The sequence below is a fragment of the Panthera onca genome, chromosome E2 (genome assembly GCF_046562875.1).
Source record: "Panthera onca isolate mPanOnc1 chromosome E2, mPanOnc1 haplotype 2, whole genome shotgun sequence".
Lineage (NCBI taxonomy): Eukaryota > Metazoa > Chordata > Mammalia > Carnivora > Felidae > Panthera > Panthera onca.
The window spans coordinates 996,905-1,008,806 of record NC_138353.1 but is presented as its reverse complement, the minus strand read 5'-3'; the positions used below and the strand labels follow the sequence as shown (position 1 = coordinate 1,008,806).

At 49.6% G+C, this 11,902-nt stretch overlaps 1 protein-coding gene across 1 annotated transcript; it reads left to right on the top strand.

Moving 5' to 3' along the window:
- Nucleotides 1–1,857: 1,857 nt before the first annotated feature.
- Nucleotides 1,858–11,464, top strand: LOC132691135 (uncharacterized). The gene is made up of 3 exons (XM_060652515.3): nucleotides 1,858–2,076; nucleotides 6,011–6,137; nucleotides 7,432–11,464. The coding sequence occupies exons 1-3, from the start codon at nucleotides 2,044–2,046 to the stop codon at nucleotides 8,913–8,915; spliced, it is 1,644 nt and encodes a 547-aa protein (XP_060508498.1). The 5' UTR covers nucleotides 1,858–2,043; the 3' UTR covers nucleotides 8,916–11,464.
- The last annotated feature ends 438 nt before the right edge of the window (nucleotides 11,465–11,902 follow it).

Below are 11,902 nucleotides of genomic sequence, written 5' to 3'. Positions count from 1 at the left end.
ACTTTGAATCCACGGATGCCAACAGAATTACACACATATGAGCAGACACAATTCTAAAAGGATAACACTATACAGTAAGCCTCAGCTTCTCTGTTCATTTTTACAATTCTGTCTACTCTGTCTACATTGTTTCTTTCCTGCACTGATAATGTACAATGTTTTCAAGAATGAAGAAAGAGTTCATTTTGGAGAACCATCAGAGTGACCATTCTGGTTATGTTTTCAACCTAATTATTCCTGTTCTCAGACACAAATGCTGAATCTTCCCTAAGGTCTTGGGGCGCCTGAGTGGCTCAGTCGGGTAAGCATCTGACTCTTGATTTTTGCTCAGGTCATGATCCCACAGTCGTGAGATGGATCTCCACATTGGGCTCCACACTGGGCATGGAGCCCGCTTGGAATTCTCGTGTGCGCTCTCTCTCTCCTCTGCCCCACTCACGCGCATGCTCTCTCTCTCTAATTAAAAAAAACAAACAAACACTTCTCCGAGGGCTTAACTTTTTCCCCATCCACTGATGTTTCACCAGAGTTCTGTCTGCCACCACCCCTAATTACTACATAGTCATTGGTTAAAAACTTTTTGTAATTTGCATTTTGCAGCTATGATTCTGAGATAATACCAAATCCCCATACAGAACAATCTCTGCAAGAGAAATGATAATCACTTCCCAACAACGAGGTGAAATCATGGTTTTAAGTACCCAGGTACCTCATGGTGGAGAACAGCCTTTGCCTACATGCTCCATCTTTGAGCACTGCAGCCACTGTCCCCTCCCAAAATAACATTTATTACATTGTCCTCTTTTGAAGATGTTAGATTCCTAAAAGGAACTGGGTTTATGCCAGGATATGAAGATATTAAATGGATAAAAGTATTGTTCAATGAATTGGACACAAAAAAATTAATGATCAGACTAGGGAGGTGTTTTCTATGGATGCATTAAAAACAAAAAACCAAACCAAATCAAACCAAAACAAAACAAAACAAAAAACTCTTATTTCAGGGCGCCTGGGTGGCTGATTCCGTTGAGCAACAGTCTCTTGATTTTGGCTTAGGTCATGACCTCATGGTTGTTCAGTGGATCCTGTGTGGGACTCCCTGCTGAGTGTGGAGCCTGCTTAAGGTTCTCTCTCTCTCTCTCTCTCTCTCTCTCTCTGCACCTCCCCTGCTCACTCCCGCTCAAGCTCTCTCTCTCTCTCTCTCTCTCTCTCTCTCAAAACAAAAAAAAAATCTCTTACTTCACAGTGGCCTCACATCCATCCTGTGTCTTCTCTGTCATTGCCCTATACGGAACATTTTTACCTTGTCCATGACCAAACATACAGATTGACAAAACTGTCTGTAATGGTTCCGGGTGTAAGTATTTGACTTGTAGGACGATAAGGTTTACTAGGTTCTGCTTCCAGCGACGTATTTTGTATCTAACTGACTCTAGGGAATATTATGTGCATTTGGATCTGTAGCCTTTGGGAACATATGAAATATCGTTTTTAGTTTTGGGACCATGCTGAGCATCAGGGAATCTGAAATAACGTCTCCAAACACTTGAGTGATCAGTTGCAGACGTCACTCTCCAGAAATCTGGGTATGGACCCTTTAAGAAGAAGCGGAGCCCCTCTGGCCTGGGATGTAAGCCCCCGATTTCCTGAGCCCTCGAAGGGGAGCGGCCTTTCCTCTGGGAGGTCCATAGGAGTGTTTTAATCCTGGCGCTGGGTGCCTGTGAACTACATTACCCAGAAGAGCGCGCGTCGATGGACGGCAACTCTGACCAATGAAGACAGAAAAGAGAGTCGTTTCTCGGTGTGCGCCTAACGTCGGGGCGGGACTTCTGGTTTCATCCCCCTGGCGGTATTTTTGCCTCTTTTCATTAGTCTTCACCCGCTAATGTTCGGGACCGAGGCGACTAACTGACAAAGCCCGAGGAGAAGCGGTGTCCCCGCCTCGCAGACGGCTCCACGAGTCGGCGACGCCGCCTGGGCTACCCCGTTCCGGGGTCGAGATAAGGACCGCGGGCCCGGGTGTCCGTTCTCCCAGGGGGTCCGATGGCGGCGGCCGCGCGCAGGGACCCGACTGAGGTAAACGCGCGGCCCCAAGGGCCCTCCCCGCCCTCCCCCCCCCCCCCCCAAGACCCTCGAGGCCCGAGCGCGGGGCGTCTGCTCGCGTCCCTGCGGCCCAGGTCCCGGTGTCCAGGCCGGGGAGGCGCTCGCGGGTGGGGACCCCGTATCTGAGCGCCGGCATGACGGGGTGCGGGAGCGGGCTGCAGAGGAGGGGTGGGATGGTGCAGGGCTGCAGGGGGGCCTCAAGGGGGTGGAATCGGGGATGTGGGGTCCGCCTTCTGCTCTCTGGGAACAGAGGGTGTGCGGCGGGGTCACGGGGGTACTGGCGGTCTGGAGGGTTGTCCCTTCATGTGAGGATTCTAGACGCCAAGGAGAGTTCTGGCCAAAGGAGGGACACAATCTCCGTTTGGGATCTAAAAGTTTCCCAAAGGCGGTTCAAAGGAAGAGCGGGCCAGACGGGAGTGATGAGGACATTGAGGCATCGGGAGGTTGGATCTTAGTTCAGGCGACACAGCTGGCAAGAGGGGACACAGCATTGAGGCACAGACGTTAGACAGCCAGCATGAAGTCAGTCGCCTCCAGGGCCAGGGTGTACGGGAGGTGTGAGCCCGTCGAACCCAGCCGTGGATTCTATTTTTCTATATTTCTATTTCCTCTATTTCCAGCCTCTCTGCACAGTTTCCCGTTGCGGCAGAAGCGCTGTGGACCTTACGCAGGTCATTGGGGGGTATTTCAGCCCTTCGCTGGCCCTGACCCCCCACCTCCATATTCTCTGGATGTGGTGTCCTGGGGCTCTCAAGTGTCATTCCCCCCAGGCTTGGGTCTGGGGGCCCTGGGGAAACCCCCAGCAGAGGATCCTAAGTCCTTGTTGGCCTTTATGTAGAAGCGTTTCCATCTGTGGCAACTGACCTAAACAGGTGTGGAGAGTTCTGCCAGGAACCGGTTCTAAGATATGCAGGTGCTTAGGGGTCTAACCGGCTGAGGGTGTTCAGAAAACCACAGCTGTCCTTCTATGTGGGAACAGGAGCAGGGGGACAGGAGTCACGGCTGGAACAACGGAGAAGTTGGGTGTATATTCTGGAGGTGATGAGGAGGTGTGAATCAGAGGCAGAAAGCGATCTTTTCTTTTTTTTTTTTTTTTTAATAAAGTGGATGTTTATTTATTTTTTTTATAATTTTTTTTAATGTTTATTTATTTTTGAGACAGAGGGAGACAGAGCATGAACGGGGGAGGGGCAGAGAGAGAGGGAGACACAGAATCTGAAGCAGGCTCCGGGCTCTGAGCCATCAGCCCAGAGCCCGACGCGGGGCTCGAACTCACGGACCGCGAGATCGTGACCTGAGCTGAAGTCGGACGCTTAACCGACTGAGCCACCCAGGCGCCCCAGAAAGCGATCTTAATAAGGCCTTCCCAGACTCCATCTGGCTGCAGAGTGGAGAGCAGACTGTGGGACCGAAGCAGCAGGAGGGAAGATGGGGCTGCAGGATATGCCAACGTCCAGGCGAAGGTTAACGGACCAGGGTTGTGGCTTAGGAAAAGTGGTTGGACTCTGGATGCATGTTTGAAAAGGGGCAACTGAATTCTCTAATGAGGGAGAAGGAGTGAAATACAGGACTCGGGGATGACCCCAGTGTTTTAGGCCTTAGCAGCTGTAGGAGTGGAAGGTCCATGGTCTAACACGAAGAATGCAGCAGAAGTAATATTCGCTGCGGGGAGGGGAGTATCAGGAAGTATTTGATTTAGGTATGTTGAGAGTCTGGGGTGTTTCAGAGCCCACCGAATGGATGCGTGATGTGGGCAGATGTGCGCATAGGTCTAAAAATCAGGGGAAGGGTTCAGGATGGAGGCATCCAAAATGAGGTGGGTACAGGTGTGTGAGCCATGGTCACGTTTTTTTTTTTTTTTTTTTTTTAATGTTTATTTATTTTTGAGACAGAGAGAGACAGAGCATGAACGGGGGAAGGTCAGAGAGAGGGAGACACAGAATCTGAAACAGGCTCCAGGCTCTGAGCTGTCAGCACAGAGCCTGACGCGGGGCTCGAACTCATGGACCGTGAGATCATGACCTGAGCCGAAGTCGGCTGCTTAACCGACTGAGCCACCCAGGCGCCCCCATGGTCACGTTTAAGGGGAGTGATCTTTGGTCGACCTGGGTGGGTCAGTCGGTTGAGCGTCCAACTCTTGATTTCAGCTCAGGTCATGGTCTCAGGGTCGTGGGATCGAGCCCCCTGTTGGGCTCTGTGCTGGGTGTGGAGCCTGCTTAGGGTTTTCTCTCTCTCTCTGCCCCTGCCCCCCTCGTGCACATGCACGCATATGCCCCCCCCCCCTCAAAAAATAAGAAATAAAAGGACGGGTAATCTTCAGGTTATGACTGTAAAGCTGCTTGGGGACCAGGTAGAGGAGGGTGGGGGCCATGGGTGAGTCTCTTGCTTGGGTACCTGGGCGATAGGTTAAGGCTTCACAAACACAAATGAGGCAGGTAAGTGGTCCTGAGAGCAGGACATGCCGGGGACAGATAGTCTGGCAGGTGGCTAAGGCTTCCAAGGCAATGGTGGACATGAGGTGGATGCAGAGACAAGGGATAGATAAGCGAGGCAAGATGTCACGCAGACTAGAGCAGGTGTTCATTCACCACTCTGTGCACTCACCAGGATTTGGTGAGGACTTTGTTGGGGCCTGGGGTGCTTCATTCAGCCCGGAGGATAAGGTCAAGGGCAAATGTGGTCATTTGTGAGAGTCAGTAAGGTGGGCCACTGATGGAGCTGGGCTTTGGATGAGGGTTAGGCGGACCCAGGAAGGTTGTGGTTGCTTTGGGGACAGGAAGTGCAGCACCTAGTGGAATAGGGCTGCGGGTATCTGAGATCCCCAAGTCTGAGGCCAGGAACAGACCCAAGCAGTGAAGCCGTCATAGGAGGATGAGGGCCTGTGACTTTGTGCGAGTCCTGGGAAGTCAATAGCAGTATTCAGTCCTGTCTGAGTTTGCAGAGCATCCCGTGGATGCTGTCGTCGGTTGTGGTGCAAGGCCTGAATCTAGGATCCGATACTGTGTGTGCACCCATGTCCGGGAACCATGGGGACCTCATACGGCCAGCGTGCTGCTTCCCCTCCCCACTCTGCTCCCACAAGTAAGATCTCCCAACCAAACAGCGTTTTTATCGAGGGATCAGGAGCCGTTCCTGTGTAGCCCTCTAGTTGGTTTCAGTTCCCTACCTGCCCGTGGAGTCACAAATCAGTCAGTGACCTCTTCCCACAGGAGACAGGGGCCCCTCTTTCTACTGCTGTAACAAAGCTTGGATCTCACAACCACTGGCTGTTGGCTGTTTCCCAGAGTGCAGCCCCCGTGTGGCCCTGTGTCGCGTGTGGCGTCCCCCTCTCCCAGAGTGTGACTGTATATGGTTAGAAAACTGTAGATGTCATCTCTCCGGTGGTAGGCGCCCTGTGTTTGCCATCCCCATAACCCTAGCACACAACCCCACTCTCACCAGTGGGGTGAGGAAGAGGTGGTGGAGATACCGTAATACACAGCAGTGAGGCCAAAGAGATGCCTAAGGTGTGTGGGGCAGCAAGCTGGTCGTGGCCGTGTCTGGGAATGTGAGGGATGTGCAGCCTCGAGAGTGATGTGTACTTGCAGAGCGTGTATGCCTGGTGCCCCAGGGCCCTGGTATTGAGAATTACATGATTTGTCCGTATCAGGGGACTGCTTAGCAGAAATGAGTGAATGCTTCTGGGCCAGACCCTTGTTTGCTACTTTTTTATCCTCATCTGCTCATCGCCGGTGCCTGTAATCTCTGGGCCTGTGAGGAGACAGTGGCATCAGCGGTGCTGGGGCCTGGCTTCTCTTCTGTGTTGGACGCTCGGGAGGAAGATGGGTGAGGGGTAGATGTGTAGGGGATGGATTGCCATCTTGGGGGGAGAGGCTGTTCATGGTTTCATCTGTCTCCATCTTGCCAGGGCACTGTGACCTTTGAGGATGTGGCCGTGTACTTCTCCGGGGAGGAATGGGGTCTCCTTGAGGAGGCTCAGAGACGCCTGTACCAGGATGTGATGCTGGAGAACTTGGCACTTGTAACCTCCCTGGGTAAGGTCTGCACACCCACCTCTGCCCTGAGCTAGCCTCTCCCTTTCCCTTTTTCCCCCAAGGGCAGGTCTGCCCTCTCATCAGGACCATGACCGCCGCTTCCTTCCCCACTTTCTTGAGTAGGCAGTGTGGTTGGCTGGGCTGAGGTATGTGCACTGCCTGCTCCTTGAGCAGCCCCAACACCTGCTACTGCTAAGCCTCTCAGGGAAAGAACCAGGGTCAGGAGTGTTCCAGTCACTTGGCTTGCCCTCTCCCTGCCAGGTGACTTTTCTAGTTACAAAGCACCTGAGAATCCCAGGTTCTGCTTTTTTCTTCTGGCTAACATTTCCTCATTCCTGCTTGGGCCAGAGGTTGCCATCACTGACCTCATCACTGTTACGTAGACCACGGTCTGTTCTTGCAGGACCCTCCTTGGAGGTTCTCTTTATGATACTTAACTTTTCTTTCCCTTGTGCTGCTGTGCACTGAGCTGTGCTTGGTCAGTGCTGGCTGCTCACCTCCTGTCTTCCCCTCAGTACTTGCATCATCCAGGTGCCACATAGTTGCCCATCTTAGGGGCGGGGGAAGGGTGGGAGAGCCTGCTGTGGTTCACAGAAGAGATATGAACCCAACTAAAGCAGGATGGGCTCAGAGGGAGCCTGGCTCTGAACAGTGACACACCTGGGAAAGGGCAGGACCCCAGGGCTGTGTACATGTCATACCAGAAACTTATTCCGTGGGACTGGTCTTTCGTTGGTAATGACAGTGGCACCCACACTTCATATGTGCCTTTCCTTCCCCATTCTTCACACTGAGGTGACTGGTCAACTGCTACTCAGCACTATACTCTTGCTTCCCACCCTAGGTTCATCTGTACCTCTCTGGACTCCTCATATTGACCGGTTTTGTCACTGCTCTATTTGGGGTGCTCTCCATATCGGTTCCTGTGTACCGTGTCCTGAGGTGCACATAGATTCTTCAACAGCCCTTGCATACCAGCTTCTCTTTCACTGTTGAATTTTCCTGGGCCTGAACACACCCTTTTGCCCAGCAGACTAGGTCCTGTTGAAAGTTATTTGCAGACCCTGCCTGTCCTCAGTGTTGTTTATTTCACCTCATGAGGCCCCCCCACCCCCATTTTGTGATCATAAGTGGCCCGGTACTGCTAAGCGGCCTCATCCTCAGCCTGAACTTGAACCTCTTGTCCTATAAGCAATCTCACGGACTCGTGTCTGGGTTTGTTAGACACACACATGTGTGGGGCTGCCCACCCACAAAAGTCACTGTGCGCTTCACCAGCATTTCCTGCTTTCAGGTTGTCAGCACGGAGCAGAGAATGAAGAGGCACCTTCTGAGCAGAGCGTTTCTGTAGAAGGAGTGTCCCATGTCAGGACTCCCAAGGCAGGTCTTTCTCCCCAGAAGGCCAGCCCCTGTGAGGTGTGTGCTCCAGTCTTGAAAGACAGTTTCCAGTTGGCTGAGCACCAGGAAACCCGGTTCGATGAGAAATTGTACACTGGTGGGACACATGGGAAAAGAGTCTATTTCAGCGGAAACCTTCAGCAGCAGCAGAAGGAGCACACTGGAGATCAGCCCTTCAGAAGCAGCGCGAGTGGAGCTTCGGTGGCAAAGAGCTGCAGACGGCATGTGTCAGGGAAGCCCTTCATCTGTGGGGAGACTGAGAAGGACTTCCTGGTCAGCTCGGGATTCCTCCAGCAACAGGCCACACACACTGGGGAGAAGTCAAACAATGGAACTGAGTGTGGGGCAGCCTTCCACAAGGGAAAAACTCAACACCACTGGGAAGACTGCACAGAAGCTCTCAGCAACCAACACACATTTGTTCATCACCAGAGAGTCCTCCCCGGGGAAAGATGTTACATGTGCAGTGAGTGTGGGAAATCTTTTAGCCATAACTCTAGCCTCATTAAACACCAGAGAGTTCACACTGGAGAAAGGCCTTATGCGTGTGGGGAATGTGGGAAATCCTTTAGCCAAAGCTCCAACCTCTTTCAACATCGGAGAGTTCACACTGGAGAAAGACCCTATGAGTGCAGTGAATGTGGGAAATCTTTTAGCCAAAGTTACAGCCTGAATAACCATCGGAAAGTTCATACCGGAGAAAGGCCTTTTGAGTGTGGAGAATGTGGCAAATCATTTAGTCAAAGATCCAACCTCATTCAGCATCGGAGAATTCACACTGGAGAAAAGCCTTATGAGTGCAGTGAATGTGGGAAGTCCTTTAATCAAAGCTCTGCACTCCTGCAACACCATACTGTTCACACTGGAGAAAGACCCTATGAGTGCAGTGAATGTGGGAAATCCTTTACCTACAGTTCCAGTCTCTTAAAACACCAGAAAGTCCACACTGGATCAAAGCCTTATGAGTGTAGTGAATGTAGGAAATCTTTTAGCCAGAATTGCAGCCTTGTTCTACATCTGAGAGTTCACACTGGAGAAAGGCCTTATGAGTGCAGCAAATGTGGGAAATCTTTTAGCCAAAGCTCTGCGCTCCTTAAACACCAGAGAGTTCACACTGGAGAAAGGCCATATGAGTGCCGTGAATGTGGGAAGTCCTTTAGGCGAAGCTCCAACTTCAGTGACCATCGAAGGGTTCACACTGGAGAAAGGCCATATAAGTGCAACCAGTGTGAGAAATCCTTTAGTAAAAGCTCTGGCCTCACTCGACACCAGAGAGTTCATACTGGATTGGGCCTTATGAGTGTCTTGAATGAGAAAGCCATTAGCCAAAGGCCTTACCTCATTGATTACCACAAAGTGCACATGGCAAAAACAACTTAGTTGTGTAGCAAATGTGTTTCCTTGTTCAGTGTAACAGCACTCAAGGCAATCTCTTTTGAGGGTGCCATCTGCCTGTTGAGCCTCATGCATCCAGACATCAGAATAAATGGCAGGTGTGTGGGAGCTGCATTGCATGTTTCAGCGTAGGTCCGTGTCAGGTTTTTATTACTGTTGATTCTGTAGCAGCAGCCATTCACCTCTGCCACATGGCAGGTGCCACACGTGTATCATTTCTCCATCTTGACATGTTCAGAGAAGTAAACCTTCCTGTTTTCCCATTTGTGGTAAATATGTGAGAAGCCAAAGTACTCATTCCTTTCTGTCTGATGACCCAGTTGTGGTCCAGAGGACTCCATCTGACTTTCCAAGTCACCTTTTTAGGGATGTTGTTGGTCTGGGGACTCTTGTGGAATTTTTAGCCTCCAAGTCACCAACCCAGGAACAGCCTGCCTCCGTCATTCTGGTTTGTGCTATAACAAAGGCCTTATTGTTTGAGTCGCCTTTATCTTGAGGGTTAGACTCACTCTTATGGGGTGGTTTCAGAACAGTGGAATGTTTGTGCACTTCAGGGGGATGGGATGATGGTAGTCCTCTCTCTAGTTTGGTCCTTGTTTGCATTGCTGCCCAAGGCCTGTAAGGAAATTATGTCAGGTTTTGTGGCTGAATTGTAGCCTAGATACAGGACATTTTGTGGTGTTGGAGCTCACCCTGAAGAGGGGGCAGTTGTGACAACCTCTGGTACTTCTTGGAACCACATAAAATTGTTCTCTGCTTTGCAGGGGATACTGTATCGTGCTCAGCACTGGTGCAGGAATTCTGTACCCAGGTCCTGCAAACGAGTGATGTACCCTGATGTCCAGAATTCTGTGTGGTAGTGTCACTGGCTGAAAGACTATGGGGAAATTATCATTGTATACAAACAGTGGGTAAATAGAAGAGTGCAAGAGACTGCAACATCTGGTTGGAATGAGCCTCTTTTAAAAGGGCACCTGCCATTGTTCCAGGGGCGCCTGGGTGGCTCAGTCAGTTAAGCGTCTGACTCTTGATTTCGGCTCAGGTCATGATTTCATGGTTCATGAGATTGAGCCCCGTGTCAGGCTGTGTGCTGACAGCAGGGAGCCTGCTTGGGATTCTCTCTCTCTCTTTCTCTCAAAAACAAAAACAAAAAGATGAAAAAATAAAAGGGTGCCTGCCATCATTCCAGTTGGTAAGGCTGTGAAGGATGAACAGGAACAGAAATTCTCAGATCCTCCCCGGGTAGGAGCACCTGGGTGGCTCAGTCAGTTAAGCGTCCAACTCTTGGTTTCTGCTTAGGTCATGATCTCGTGGTTCGTGGGTTCAAGCTCCGCACTGGGCTCTGTGTTGCTGGTGCAGAGCCTGTTTGAGATTCTCTCTCCTCTCTCTCTCTCTGCCCTTCTGTGCCCTCTCAAAATAGATAAACTTAAAAAAAAAAAATTCTCAGATCCTCCTGAACTATGAGTCTTGTGTAGCTGAGGGCCTTGTCAGAAAATAATCTAATGGTTTTACAGATTCCTGTAGTTTGTCTGCATTGTTCACCTTAAGGCCATTGCTGCACAGGAGGGAAAACAAGAATAGAAAGAAGGAAGATCTTAGTCCAGCATTGTGGGCTTTGGTACCCAGCCTGCATTCCTGATCACTCAGGTGGAAATGGCTTTCATTGCTCACTTATATATGTTGCCACTGAGGCAAGGTGCTGATCCCAAGGCATTACAAGGGATATGATGGGGTCAATATAGGTTGGCCAAATTTTATTTTTGGAAAACAGAAAGAAATTTTTTTATTATACTGTTAATGCCTTTTAGGTATGGTTAATAAACAATTGTCCATATTTAAAGTGTACCATTTGGTAAGTTTTGATATTCATATAAACCCATGAAACCATCATCACAATCATAACATTGTACATATGCATCACCCCATATTCATTCATGTCCTTTAATTATCTCTCTCTCTCCTCCAGGCAAACATTGGTTTTTACTTTCTTTTACAATAGATTCATTTGTATTTTCTGTATTTTATGTGATTGAGAATAAAATGTTTAAATTTTTTCCTCTGGGTGTCCTCATTTGGTATATTTATTTTGAGATTTGTCAGTGGGTCTGTGTAATTAGTTTTTTCTTTTAAGGGTCAAGAAATGTAATGTTCAGTGGACAAACCACTATTTCTTTATTCATTCATCTGTTTTAGATATTTGAGTTGTTTCCAGTTTTTGGCTTTATCGGTTGTTATAGACATTTGTTTGATTCTTACAGTTATGATTCTTTATACAGTATGTTTCATTTCTCTTGTGATAACACCTCAGAATGCAATGTGTGAGTTACAGGGTTGTGATTTTGGGGCTGTTAAATGTGGTCATTCTCAGGAGAACTCCTAAGTGTTAGCTCCCGATGAAAAGATGTGTTAGTTATGGGCTGAATTGTATGCTCCAAAGTTCATGTTGAAGTCCTAACTTCCAGTACCTCAGAATGTCATTGTATTTGGAAATAGGTCTTTTAAAAAGTAAAATAAAGGCAATACGTGGACACTAATTCAGTGTGATGGTGTCATTAAGACTGGTGTAATTAGTACACAGGGGGAATACCATGTGAAGACACGGAGAAAATGCCACCTCTAAGCTAAGGAGAGAGGTCTCAGGAGAAATCAGTGCTGCTGACACCTTGATCTCAGATATCTAGCCTCCAGATTTGTGAAAAAATAACATTTCTATTGTTTGAGCCACTCAGTCTGAAGTAATGTGTTATGGAGGCTTTAGAAAAGTCTTATGGGGTCCATCAGCATCTCAGAAGGAAAGGGTCTGCAGGTCTTTGCCCTAAGGACAGAGGGAGGAGGTGGGTTAGGATCCTTAGAGTAGTTGGAACCAGAGGGAGGGGTGTGCTTGGGTTGGAGCTAGGCCAGGAAGCAAGGAGGGTGCCGGGGGCCAGACTTCCTGAGACGCTGTGCCATGGGCTGCGAATTCCTCCATCCCC